General features: G+C 39.9%; 1 protein-coding gene across 1 annotated transcript in view; it reads left to right on the top strand.

The window, feature by feature from the left end:
- Positions 1-265: 265 nt before the first annotated feature.
- Positions 266-14,943, top strand: part of STX18 (syntaxin 18) — a 58,738-nt gene continuing 44,060 nt past the window's right edge. Inside the window, exon 1 of the mRNA XM_053940263.1 lies at positions 266-518. Within this exon, the coding sequence (XP_053796238.1) occupies positions 354-518 (165 nt within the window). The 5' untranslated portion in view covers positions 266-353. The remainder of the gene's footprint in view (positions 519-14,943) is intronic.

Raw genomic sequence — 14,943 nt, 5'->3', positions numbered from 1 at the left:
GATGGCATTGCCTAAGGGAGTCTCACACCAGCGCCTACCCCAGATCGCAGTGCAGATCTGGTTAATATGTATTAATCAACTCTAATTAACCTGCCTTGCACCAGCGCTGCTTGGCTACACACCTGGCAGGACGCCCTAGAGGGGGCCGTCACACGGAACATGCTCTATTTTCCGTACAGCGTTTACGTGCAGGCTGTGCGGACACGGCTCCCGTCCCGTCCCGTCCCTCGCAGGGCGCTGCTCCCCGGGCGGCCCCGGCCTGGCGCGGCCTCCCCGCCCCTCCCCGCAGCCGGAACGCGCCGCGCGGGGCCGCGTTGCGCGGGGAAGGGCGTGCGGCGGCACCGGCAGCCGCCATGGCGGTGGACATCACCCTGCTCTTCAAGGCCAGCGTGAAGACCGTGAAGACCCGCAACAAGGCGCTGGGGGTGGCGGCGGCGGGGGACAGCGCCAGGGACGAGCTGCTCAGGCGGGGCACCGCCCGCTCCAAAAGCGACTTCACCAGCAGGGCGCGGGAGGTGGTGAGTGCGGCCCCGGGGGGAGGGCGAGGGGCAGCCGGGGCCGCCGGCAGCGGCTCCTCCCGGGCGGGCAGCCCGGCCCTCACCGCCGCCTCGGAGCGTCCAGCGCTCCCCGGGGAGAGCGGGCGGGCCCCGGAGTCGCCCGCAAAGAGCCCCGGGGCAGCGCTTTCCCACACGGCTGTGGGCTGGGAGCGCGGCCTGAGAGCCGGGGCCCGGCGCTGCCGTGACGGCCGGGCCGGCTCCGAGCCCGCCTGTCGCCCGCGTTCCCCGCGGCGCGGCTTCTCCCGGGGGGCGCTGCGGGCCCTCCTGCCGGCGCTGCGCTTGTGTCCGTGCGGATCCGCCGCCCCTCCGGGCCGTGCCTGCGTGCGCGCGGCTGTTTCCTGCTGCCGGCTGCCACGTAACAGAACGCTGCCATGGCACATGCGTTCGTCTGCGTTTGCACTGCTGCTCCCTACATGCTGCCTTTGGCTTGGTTGCTTCCGCTGTCACACCGTGTGGCAGTTAAGTGCCAGCCCTAGGCAGATTACATGTACAAAGGTCATCGGAACGTTTTAAGGTTTGCAAAGACAAGCACTGAAAAGTTAAGGAATTTCAGAGATGAAAGCTGATCGGCATTAACAGCAGTCCTCAGGCCATAGTCGTTCTGTAAAAACAATTTTGTTGCATATTGTTTTCCTCCTTACTGAATCAAAGGCAGGGTTTGAATAACATGTCTTTGATAAAACACTGGACTGTATTTTGAAAAACTAAGGAGCTCTGAGGAGACAGACTTACAGAATGGATTTGCAAGTTTGGGACTAAATGAGAAATGCACAAGTGGTTTATAGAGGTAGAGGAAGCACCAGGAAATGTGAGGTTTTTTAGGTTCCATTCTAGATACTCTTACAGCCACAGATTTGTTTGTTCCCTCTGAACAAGCCTTTTGCCCCATTGCCACTAGTATTATCTCTGTATTTTGATTCCTCCTTCTCAGTTTCTGTGTCTGTATTTCAAGTTATTTCCAGTCTCAGACTAGATTCATGCCAACCTCTTCCTCCCTTCTAATCTTTGCTCCCCCTTGCCTTCCTGCTACCAGGGCTTCTTTGATTTTGCCTATTCCCAAGTTTGGTTTTGTTTTTTAAAGTTCTGTTCATACTCAAGCCTACCCTCACCTCCATCTTCTTGCCCTGCTGTGGTCCTGTGCAGTGATAGCATGCTATAGCCATGTCCTTTTTTTCTGCCCTGGTTCTTTGGCTTACCTCTGTTCAAAGCTGCTGCTTCCTGATAATCCCAGTATTTTCTCTGAGCTCCTCACCCTTTCTGAGTTTCCTTAGTGCACTGTCCAAACAACAGAAAGAAGGACTGAGGCGGAGAAAAATGTCTTGTTTAATTTGTAAGAGCATCAGGTGAAGTAAACAGCCAAGGGGGATGAGCTGAACTATCTGAGGGGAACAATGGTTTTAATTAACAGTACTTGTATGAAGAAGGACTTTGGAGAAGAAGCAAAAGCTGCAATGTGTTGCTGTGTGAACACGTGGTGCCTGTTGACAGCTGGTCAGTGAGAAGGAGCAAGGTGGACTGGCCTTGCTCTGTAACTCCTGTACCTTTGCGACAGTGAGCCAACAGCCCACCAGACCACAGACATCATTTTGATGTGTGAATAAAACACTGAAGCTGCAGCTAGAAGAATAAGATTTATAGTACAATAAATGATGATTTTACCTGTTTGTTTCAGCCAAATACAGTTCCGTTTGATCATCTATGTGTCAAACCGTCTAATAGTAAAGACTCAGAGTAAGCTACACTTAGCCACCACTTTCTTTATGCCTTACTTGGTTGCAGAATAGAATATTTCAATTTGAAAGGACCTACATCCATCATCTACTCCAATTGCCCAACCCCTTCAGGGCAAGGGGTAAAGCAAGTTATTAAGGGGATTGTCCAAATGCCTCTTGAACACTGACAGGCTTGGGACGCCAGCCATCTCTCTGGGAAGCCTCTTCTGGTGTTTAACCACCTGCTCATTATAAAATGCTTCCTAATGTCCAGTCTAAGCCTCCCCTGGCACAGCTTTGAACCATTCCCAGTCATCCTCTCCCTGGATACCAGAGGGAAAAGATTGGCACTTCTTTCTTCATGTCCTCTCCTTAGGAAAATGTAGAGCAATGAGGTTGCCCTTCAGCCTCCTTTTCCCCAAACTAGAGAAGCCCTAAGTCCTTAGTGCAAGTTCTCCATCTTGCAAATATGGAAGTAGTGAAATAATAGCGTCTACACAAAGAACTACTCCTTTCAACATTATATTCTGTGTGGGTTTGTGTAGCATCTTGCAGGTAGAGCTGTGCTGATGCTGCTCCTGCTCCAAGCTCAGGAGTAGCAGTCAGTTGCTCACAGCTGCAACACAGCTGGAGTGGGGGACTGGGCAGGCACTCAGCTGTAGGATCAGAGATCTCTCTAGCCCATCACACAGGGGTTTTTGTATCACATAATTAAGGTGTTTGAGCACTTTGCTGAACTGTGTTTAGCGATATAACGATCATACATTGAGTGTTCTCTTTCTCCTTTCTGCCCCTGAAGGACTTTTGCTGTAGGATCTGAAGACTGTGGAAACTTCTTTCAGTTTTGACTTCTTTGTATACAGTCTCTAAGTGATGTTTAAGAGGGAAGATTGAAGGTGCTTAGTGTTTGGAGAAGAAGCTGACAAGACTGTAACCAGTAACCCTACACAGCTTCTGCATCTATGAAAAAGGTTCATTGCAACTCGGAGATAAAGTTAAAAATTCCCATTTTACATTCTCAAAGTTAACATGATTTTTTTAGGTGGATTGAGGGAGGCACAGAGAATGTAGAATATAAGAGTTTTTACTTTAATTGGTCTTGTGTGGGGAAGCTGGTTTAGAGATGTGTGGTCTTGATGTTTTGTGTTAATCACAAGAAAATATTTCAGCATTCTGTATTAATTTGTATTTTTTTGAAGCTGGCTATTTTATGCTCAGATATACTGTGTTGCTGAAGTCCCTGAGGAGCTGATGGAGGTTTTTGTATTTGAGACTAAGTTCTTAACACAAGGAGCTCATCTATTACCATGGTAATATTAGTTGCAGAGACTGGTGTTGTTGGTATTGTTATTAAACTCTCATAAAACTGTTCCATTCATATAAATCAAAGATGAATGTTATGGCTTCGAGCTGCTGAAAGGATTTTCTTTGCCCTGACATTGACCCATCACTGTTTATTTGGTTTGGGGTTTTCTTGGTCTTTCAGGTGCCATTGTACAACCATTGGGTTATCTGATATGTAATGTGACTTATGCTTTTTTATGGTGAATATTTTTAACACCTCTCAATCTCTTCACCATCTGCATATTGACTAGGACCAGGTAAGAAATTATTGTTAAGGATCAACAGGATCCTGTAGCTACAGGAAAGCTACAGTTACAGTGACAGACTTTCCATTACTTGCAATTTATGAAAGACTTAGAATTTGTTATGTGTATGTTAGTGCTTTTTAGTGAATGAAAACAAAACATCTTCTCTCTCTTAGACTTTATAGTGACATGGCTGTTTAAATGCAGTATCCTGGGTTACTAAAATGTGCATTTCTTCATACTTTTTTATACAGGCATATGTAGTTGTAGCAGTTTGATCCTGACTGGATGCCAGGTACCACCAAAGCTGCTCTATCACTGCCCTCCTCATCTGGGCAGGAGAGAGGAAATAGAATGAAAGAGTCATGGGTCATGGTAAGGACAGGGAGTGATCTTTCAGCAGTTGGGTCATGGGCAAGACCAACTTGAGTTGGGGAAAATGAGTTTAATATATTACCAATCAAATCAGAGGAGATTAATGAGAACTAAACCAAAATATTAAAAACATTTTTCCCCCACTCCTCCCATCTTCCCAGGCTGAGCTTCACTCCCAGTTCTCTACTTCCTTCCCACCAGTGGAGCAGGGGGACAAGGAGTGGAGGCTGAGGTCAGTTCCTCACACGTTGTCTCTGCTGCTCCTTCCTCTGCAAGGGAGGACTGCTCACACTGTTCCCCTGATCAGAGGAGGGTCTCTTCCATAGGAGACATTCCTCCGTGAACTGCTCCAGTGTGGATCCCTTGTGGGGTCCTGCCAGCAAAAGTACTCCAGTGTGGGCTTTTCTCTCCACAGGTTCTGCCAGGAGGCTGTGCAAACTTCCCATGGGGTCATATGGGCATCCACCTGCTCCACCATGGAGTCTCCATGGGCTGCAGGGGCACTGCTGCCTTGGTATGGTTTGCACCAGGGGCTGCAGGGGAACCTCTGCTCTGGTACCTGACACACCTCCTGCCCCTCCTTGTGCACTGACCTTGGTGTCTGCAGGGCTGTTCCTCTCACATGTTCTCATTCCTCTCTCCTGCTGCAGTTACTGCTGTGCAGTAACACTTTTTCACCCCTTTCTTAACTTGCTTATCCCAGAGGCACAGCCACTGTTGCTGCTGGGCTCATCCTTGCCCACTAGCATGTCTGTCCTGGAGCCAGCTGGCATTGCCTTACTGGACATGGGGGAAGGTTCTGGCAGCTTCTCACAGAAACCACCCCTGTAGCCCCCCACTACCAAAACCTTGCCACACAATTCCAATACATTTGTTCCTTGGTATGGTATCAGGTTTGGGATTAAGCTAAATGATTGAAGAATTTTAAAGATTAGAGCAAAAGTATTTAAGTTTAAAAAATGGGCTTGCAGTAAGTGCTCAGTGACAAACATAAGCAGTTCAGACCCCCAGTTTATGTCACACTGGTTCACACCTTTACAGTGCCTTAAATCTGTTGTTTTGGATGTTTTAAAAGATTGTCAGTTTTGCAAAGTATTTGGCATTTGAGCTGCTATTTTGGGACAGTATCAGGAAATGTGACTCCTGAAGGCCTTCCCTTTTATTTTATTATGGCAAGTATGAGCAATTGCGAATCTGTCAAATATACTGCTTAGATATTTGAAAATATAGAAGGAACAAGAACTTTTTATGATTGCTGACTGTTCAGTTTGTGTTGGAGAAATGGAATCAAGGCTGATACAGCCTATAAACAGAAATAAATATAAATGAATGGTCAAGCAGGATTTCATGGTGGATTTAATTGCAGTCTTGAATAAAATCTGTTTTGCTTTGGGAAATTATCTTCTTTAAGTTTTTGTGAAAAGCTAAAAACTGAAGAGTTGGAACACAAATTATTCAAAAACAATATCAGGCATATCTGAAGAAATATCCTTGAGAATGGAAAATTTGAAAGGTTAAATGCTTCTTAATCTTTAAGTGCAAAATTTCAGAATGATCAAACGTCCATGTTTGAAGCCGTTGAACACATAAGGATGCCAGATTCATGAGGCTTCAACATCTGTTATTCATATAAGTTCTGCATATGGATTCTGTAGGATGATTAACTGATTCTTCAAAAAAAATAATGGTACAATAGGCCAATACTCACACAAAAATTATGTTCAGCTGCTCTGTACAAATGTGTAATGAGGAGGAAAAATCCCCACATAAAACTTGTCTCCAAAACTAGTTCTTGTGAAAGCAAGAACAAATTACATTGAATATAAATTTTAAGCAAACCTTTTAATTACAAGGCCACGTGACTTCTGTAGTGCATTGCTTTGGCTACACATAGGGCAGTAGTGACTTTATAATTTTATTTTATTTTTTAATTTTATATGTGAAACAGCTATTCACATGTACCTGTGAAAGTCCAACTTATTTCATTGTTTGGAAGGCAACCTATGGGATAATTTAAAATAGCAGTACTATTAGAGGAGATGGAGAGCTAGTTTTTTGTCCTTGGTGCCAGATTTGAGATATTCCTGCACATCTTTGTACAGACTGGGATTTAGAGCATTCCCTAGGACGGAAAAGGGTAGGAGTGTTTGTACATGGAGTTACAGTTTATTCATTGCCACTGTCACTGCATTAAATAAAGCCTAAAAAAGGCATGGGGAATGCCCAAACCAGGAGCTAGTCCCCCAAACTGACTATAGAGGACCACCTTGAATAGCATGATGTAATTGCTGACCTAGGACAACTAAAAGGGAGTGTTTTTAAACATATATACTTTCTGATCCCTTTCAGAGTGTTCAGGATTGTTTGGAGAGGTACCAAGAATAAAATTGAGCCACTGAAACAGTGTAATGTACACAGTGCTAGTAGAGAAAGACAAGACCCTAACTGGAAAATTTCTAGGTGTTTACAAATAGAAAGTTTGAAAAATATTAATAGATGAAATCTAGAAATCTAGATTTCAGACAATTCTTCATTCTTAATAGAATTCTAATATGATAAGAAAAAAGTTGACTTTCAGACTGGGAGGTCCACAGGCTTTTCTACTGCCTATTGGTTTCAAATAGATCATAACTTCAGTGAGTGTCAGGTACCAATGTGCTGATGCTGGGAGTAACACCATCCCTGTTCTAAAAGTGAAAGGTATAAAAAAAAAAAAAGAGCCAAATATTAAATGTTTTATTGGCATATACTGTAATTATTATGATACTGGTTCTGAGTCAAGTTCAGGTTGGTGACTCCAGAACGAGTCAGGTTATATTTGAGCTTTTCAAAAGACTGGGAAATGTCCAAAATAATGAAGTAGTCAGTTTGCTGTATTAACTTTTACGGGATGGGACATGTATTCTCCAGGTCTAAAACAGAACTGAAAGGGACTTAATCCTTAAAACTTCCATATCCAAGAGTGGTAGCACTGTGGGCTAACACAAGCAGAGCACCAAAGACTGCATGGTCATCTGGTGAACTCCTTCTGTTGTAATTGAATAGCTGATACTTACCAGTGCTATGAGGAAAATGGCCAAAAATGGCTAAAGTTGTGTGCTTTAATGATTTTGGGCTTATACTCCAACTAAAAAATTATAACCTGATTTAATAAGGCCATTTAATAAGATTTTTTGACTCTACAGATTGCATAAGAATAACTCCAATGAGAGAATATTTGAATGCAGGGGAAATATATACTGTTTGTGGTGTAGCCCAATTAGAGTCTTTATTAGAAATGAATGGCTGTGCCAAATTTTGGACAGTGAGTGATATTTCAGTTCACTTAACTTTCAATGAGCGCTAATTTCTATTAAATTTGATTCATTGCTGAGGTCATTAGAATTAATTCCTTCTTCTCTCATGAACAGTTAATGAACAGTTGTTCTTTCCCCCAAAGTTTACCGATGATGTTGCATTTTGTACTTATTTACATGCACGTGCGTTTCCCTCCTCCATGTTGTAGGCAGAAAATATAATTTTAAATTGTACTTTTTCAAATAGGGAGTTGCAGTGTACTACTGCCTAATAGCTCAGATTTATCTCTTCCCCTGTGCAAATTACAGTTAATGTTAGTTTTTTAATATGAGCATTTATTGGTTTTACTTCTCATTTCCTTCATCGTTGTTAGAGAAGTTTAGTCTGAGAGACTGAAGGGAAAGACAATAATTTTAATTAGTACATGAGATATATGTAAAAAGCTGGTTAAGGAAGTAGCAAAATAAAGATTGGGGAAAAAAAAAACAAACTTGGAGAAGAATGAAATGCTGACCTTGTTCAGTACATTAGGACTAAATGCCAAATCACTAATGTTCCCCATGTGATGCTTCTGGTTTTAGCAAAAGTTACTTCAAAAACAGTGAGGAGGGTATTGGCAGGCCTTGGGGAAAAGTTATGAACTCCTACATTTTGGGAAATGTCAGTGCAAATGTCTGTCATTGTTTCCCCCTGCTTTGTTTGTTTTAAAGTACATTCTCAACTCCATGGGAATTATTTTTTGAATTTAACATAACAGCTGGATTGAAAGTTGGCTTGGGAGACAACTTTCCTTAGTGGCCTGTTAATTTTGTTTTGACTAACTGGACCTCATGTGGTGCTGAGGAGTCCAAAAGTATCTAACACTGCAGTTCCCATTTTGAGGATGTTGTCTTCGTCCTCACCTCACCTCCTTCCAGGCTGGTTGTGGGAGGTTCTTTCCTGGCTTGGAGTTGGAGGAATTGTTGTATCCTGCAGCTGGTAACTATGAACTCTTTCCTGACTGTGGTGTTCAGTTAAGCTTACACCTTTTGCAAGTTCTTGCTTTTCTATCCTGCCACAAATAAGGATAATATTTGTGGAAGTTTGTAGAGCACGTGGAAGTGGAAGAAAGCTGAGATTTATCATAGGTAGCTTTCTTCTTTTTTTAAACATAATTTACATTAGCATAACCTCTGAAGGAGAAAGATGGGCTAGGGACAAGGTGGTGGGCCTTGAGATGTCTGAAAAGCTGGAGAGATATAGTGGAAAAGATAGACAACAGAAAGTGTGCAGGCATAGCTGGAAGAAAATGGAATGATCCAGGTTGTCAAAGATACAGTCTAATATTAGAGGTAGAAATATGAGTTAAAAAAAAAGAATGACTACCAGGAAATGATATGAGGTTGTGATATCGTTCATCTAAATAGGGAAAAAAGGAAGGGATGTGGAAAAAGGGAGAAAAAAGCTGGAACTTTATATTTTCAGGTTACTGAATTTAACTGATGCATTTATACTTTTTGCTGTTTCACTGAGTTCTTTATCAAAGATTTTGGAGCAAGAACAGCTCATTATTTTAAGTACTTTGATGCACTGCCATTGCAACAAGCTTTGGGCTCTACATTTATGTATTTTGAAATATAATCTCTTGTTTGGGACAGAAATGAACATAAAAAAAAGCAAATGCAAAAGAATATCAGTGTAATTTGTTAAGCGATGCAACTGTGGGGTTTATTTTTCCAGCTATTAATACTGAGGCCAAAATAAAACTAATTTCACTGGAATTTGGTAACTTTAAGGTGTCTGATTATTCTCCTCTGCTTTTTTGAAAATAGAACAAGTTTGGTGGATAGCAGCCCAGAGAAGGTCTTAGCTGTGACTCTTCTCAGTATCCTGCTGTTCATTCTGTGTGTATGGTGCATCCTGCTTCTTCAGTTAGGTAGAGAAGATGTTCTTGGACACTGGAAAAGTAACTTCTTTTGTTATCTTCTGCTAAATCGAGTCTGCGCTAAGGAGTTTTCTCCTCTGTGACAACTGTCAAACAATTTCTGAGTCATCACATATGTTAATGGGTTTAAACCCTGAAGCGTGTTGAAGTATTAATAAAATGGGGAGATACTGTTATTTAGGATGCAAATTACACTTAAAAAAAAGTTTAATCTCAGAGAAGAGCTATTTCAAAACATAAGGGTGTTTAACTTTTCACAAAAATTGGTTACATATCATTGCTTTCAATGTGTAGTACTCACACTTGTGTTTTTGCTAATTGAGGCTCATTTTGGTCATCAGGTCTAGTTATTGCTGTAATGCTGAGCTTGTGATATTTTGGTAATGAGTCGATTAAATTTTTGTGTGTTTCTCCACAGATAAAAGGATACAATTTTTCAGTGAAAGATTATGTAATTATATGCTCTGTCTTTGAAACTTCAGTCCCCTATACTTGAAAATATTTTTCAGACTGGCAAATATGAAAACTTGGCCTGATGGCTTCAGCAGTGAGAGCAATTAAGGGGTGAAAATTTGAGGTATGAATAATTTCCAGTAATTCGAGGAAAATGTTCAAGAGTGTTAAAAATATTACACTCTGGTATAATTGCATAGAATGTTAAATGATGGATACTTTTTTGAAAATGCAAGTTTCCTGGCTCCAGGGTGGTTTGTCAAAACTTTCTTTCTGGCAAAAAATTACATTTTATAGTGATCAAGTGTTTGTTGTCCCTTTTTACCCTTTCATTCTGACTCTGCCTTCTCTTTTGATCGAGATTGGTGAGACCTGTAGAAAAGTACATGTGCTGCGTTGACTCAAATTTGCATCTATTCCATATCTTCAGGTATTTTCCAGCATTTGAAAAGCAAACAAAACAAAAACCAGATACAATTAAATGTAATCCAACTTTCTTTCACTCTTTGATTTTCCACTATTAATGGATTGCTTGTCATTTCACACTGGATTTTTTTTTTGGTGGACTTTTAAACAGTTTTGGATGTGGAGGTAATCTCACAGTTCTAAATTGAATATTTCAGTTCTGTATAGAAATTTCTGTAGATGCAACTGACTGGTGTTTCCCACCTCTGTAATTTTTCAGCTGTGCAGGAAGAGTGAAGTGGGTTTCAAGTGAACGTCTGTGGAGGTTCTGTGAGGCTATCCATAAGCTCTCAAATGTTATGTTGGTTAATGGTGGAAAATAAGAGAAGGGGTCTTAGTTTTACTCCTAAATTTTTTCAACCTCTAATATAAAGTGTTATTCTAATATTCTAACTAGAATAACTATAATTTTAATAAGGTCATTCCGTAAATTGTTTTATTTTTCTTATGGTAAAAAAGCGTAAGGCCTCCAGTGTTCTGCCAAGGTGAAAGTAAAATCTCACTATATTTGGAAGATCAGAAATAATCTTGCTGCAGGACTTGTGGAGATTCCTGGAATAAAATACACACCTGAGGTGTGTCAGGTAAAAGAGGAGGTGTGAAGGGAGCCCCACATGATTGCTGGGCGCTCCTCACTGCCTCTTTGGCAGCAGCGTGCCTGTCTGTGCAGAGTAGCCAGAGTCATCAGCCTCCAGAAAAGGGGAGAGTTGATTAAAAAGGTAGGAAAACAGGAGTTTGTTAGTTGTAGGTTGAAACAAAGGTGTTTGCTGTTTTGGGGAGGAAAACTTGGAGTTCTGAGTTACTCTCAGACTCTTGGCGTTCTGAGTTACAAAAGTCTTGTGTCTTCTGCTGGTTTTCAAACTGACATGTAAAATCTGGACGTAATTGCATGATGGAATTTTTTTCTTGACTATTTTCAGATGATTTGGATGTTTGGAAAAACAAATTTGAATTACCAGGACTTCTGAGATTTCTCTCTCTTAAAAATTTCTAGCCTTCCTTTGAGTGTTTTTGGCTGAGCTAGTGGTCTCACTTTTCCCCTGTCTCCAATTTTTAACAAGTTTTGTTTCCTGCTTTTGCTCTAGTTCTTTCCTGGAAAAGAAGGAAAACATTGTGCGAGCTGTAGAGGAACATGCTGCCCTTAGGACACTTTGTGTGTAACATACAGCATGTTATACATGGTATCTGCCTTTTTTATTACTTGTTCACTTATATTAAAATAAACACAGATAGCAAGCAGGCGTGAAAGACAAACATGTAGTGGTGATGAAAACCGTTTAATGATTAGTAGAGAAACATATTTATTGAAAATAAAAACCATGTCTAAAGGCTCTAATGGTGGCTTCTTGAAACACTACCATGTTGTGGGATTTGCAGTGCTGTATGTCCTGTACAGTAGATATTGTTTGAAATTGCTTGGGAACTGGAGCTTGCAATAGTGAGCTTGGAATGTCCTGCAGATAATTAAGTTGTGGTCAGGCCTTACAAAAATAAAAAGTTCTCGAACTATGATTTTATAAACATGCTACAATAACATTTCTTTATATCTAACAGTTTCTTATAGAAAGCTGATACTCTCACAAGGCATTGACTAAAGGTAAAACATCAAGAAAGAAAAAATATTAAATTAAAACTTAACTTAGGATGTTGACAGTTGGCTTGTAATATTAAACAGATGTGTGTGTTCTTAGGATATTCTTCTTTCAGAACCTTGTTGCATACTAGTTTTCAAGTGACAGGTACAAATTTTTGATTAATTTAAAATTCTCCTTTCTTCAATTGTCTTTGTTATATGTTATTTTCTTTGGGTCTATTCAGCTGGACAGTGTGATGCCAGCTGGAGTTTCTGCCATGATACTTGAGGGAAAGTGTTCTTTGTGTAAGCTTAAGTTGAGGCATTCCTCATTCAACGATATAGAAAAATTATTACATATATGCAAGTGTACATGTATGAAATACATGTAGGTATTTCTTGGGCATGATATTACCGTTGCATGTATAAGGGTGGCATTTATCGGTTCTGGTTGTGGCTGTGGTAGGGCATAATTTGGCGTTTTCGGCTCCTAGTAAGTATTGCACATAGAAGCCAATACCAAAATAATGGAACCTAAATTTTTAAAAGATATAAGTTTATTGAAACATAGAGGGAATGATTACTTGAAGGGAAGTGTATAGCACTATTAAAATGACAAAATGTTGTGTCCAGTTCTGATGTCAACCTTTTTCAGAAGCGTGGTAGTGGTGGTATGTTGCTTTGTTGGGTTTTGGGGTTTTCTTTTAACAGAAAGATCCACAACAATGATCTAAAGTCTGAAAAATCTACCTTGTAGTGAGAAATCCTTTAACCTTATTTTGTTATGACATATGAAACAAGTTAAAAACTCTGATTTTTTTATGGACCTATGAACAGCAAAATAAGATACAGTGCTGCAAGTAGAATGCATTATTTGAGGTGTGATTCAGCTGATCCTTGATTTGGTAAATTCTGCATCACTTGAAACCTCTTAAGTCAAGTGCATGTATTTCAAAATACACATGGTACTCAACAAGTAATGCAGCAGTTAATGCACAGAGATGGCTCTGGAATTCCTGTTTACGTATGGGACACTGCTTCATACCAAAGCAAGGAATTGGATACTGGTTTTCCAGATCCCAGACTACTGCTCCAGTAACCTGTGACTCTGATCAGTCTGACCTTGGACTGTGTAAATGTATGAATGTTCTCTCTTCATTTTTAATAATAAATGAACTTACAGGAAACAAATCATGCTAAAGTATTCCTAAAATAAAATAGCTGTATTTTACTGCACAGGGTGCTTCATCTACCACAGAAGTTTGTTGCTGTGAAGTAAACAACCACTTTTTAATGTTTGGTTTTTTTTATTGTCAAATTTCTTCTCCACAGATTTCAGGGGATGAGTGATGTACAAAGATAGTTAAATTTATATATATATATATATAAATTTAACTAAGTTTTTTTAGGACTGAAGGAATCAATATGAGGTGATTGTTGATTAAATAGTGCCACATTGCTGTAGTCTGCATACTGACTGTTTAATATACATGAATAGGATATCTTTTTAAAAAAAAAATTGTATGAAGACACAATTATACAACATAATGTGAGTGAGACTATCTTGTAAGAATACACTTTATTTTTCTTGATGATGTTGCTTTCACTTCCCAAAATTTTTAGCTCATTGTGGAATCCATTAAAGTATAGATGGGAAATACTTACAAGAGCTCAGATACCATTTCTTATGGGTTTTAATATGATGTAAAGGACTGTACAGCAAATACTTACTACAGATAGTGAAAATGTGAAGGAGAAGGAAAAGGACAAACTATCAAAGAGCTAGTTAGTTGGTCTAAAATGTGACCTAGTGTAACTTCTTATATTCTATTTATTTTCTGCCATGTTACAGCATGCAGAATGTGTGGTGCTATGGCCTGGCTATTTCACTTACTTGACCATTTCTTCACAATTTATTGTCTAAAAAATTACTGTAGTTTCAGGAATAGTATGTGGATTTCCACAATACATTTGAAATACATACAGTTTTATTTTTTAGGGGAAATAAGGCATGTGTATTTTTTGAAGGACACTTTTTGTTGCTTACAAGGAAGGTGAAGAAGCCTTTTCTGTATAGCTCTTAAATAAAGATTGAGACTTAACTGAACTATGCACCTTATGCAAATTCTGTATATGAGTATTATTTCAGTTTTAAAGAAACACCTTAAAAGAATCTATTAGAGATGTGGGGGAAGAAGATAATACAAATATTAATGGATTTTACCTTTTGAGTAAAATTGCATGCTTGTTTCAAAGACCACTTTTATTTGCTTATACATGGTTGCTACTAATGCTCTTACTTTTAAAAAAGAGCAATTATTGCAGAAACCCATAGTGTGCTTGCAGGCAATTATGATTGAAGAGTTTGGAACAAACTGATTTGTATCAATCAGTTCTTAAAATGCAGCAGAACAAGTTTTTTTTTTCAGTGAGACTTACAAGTTGTGGTGGGAATTCTGTGCAGCCTGATGATGATGGACAGGATCTTCTGTCTGAGCAGGCACACATATAATTTGGTTATTAGAATGTATCTTTCTGTTGGGGCTTTGTGGTGGTTGGTTCTGCCTTCAGGTTTTGTTCATCTTGTGGACAACTTTGAAATAATATGAATAAAATATCAATCATGGAAATTGCATTAGATAACATACTTTTTCATTAGCCCACTTGGAGACAAAGGATATTATATTAACTCTGGCAGAACAGCTCTATAGATGTATGTCTAGATATAGATCCTACAAAGATAACTTGTTTGACTGAGACTGTTGTCAGTGAGATATTGTTCTTTTAAACACAAATGTATGTTTTAACAAAAAAATATTTTCTTATTGCAATTTTATAAGGAAGAAGATTGTTGTAATACAAAGAAACTGAAACTCTTGAATAGTATGTTGTTTGGAATTAAGTTTCCTACCTCTTTTAAGACTGTGAACAGAACTATTATATTGCCTTCTGATTGCATGGTGTGTTTTCTGCTTTAAATTGCTATTACAGTAGCTCT

This window comes from Vidua chalybeata, chromosome 4 (assembly GCF_026979565.1).
Source record: "Vidua chalybeata isolate OUT-0048 chromosome 4, bVidCha1 merged haplotype, whole genome shotgun sequence".
Taxonomy (NCBI): Eukaryota; Metazoa; Chordata; class Aves; order Passeriformes; family Viduidae; genus Vidua; species Vidua chalybeata.
This window is presented reverse-complemented; position numbering and strand designations above follow the sequence as displayed.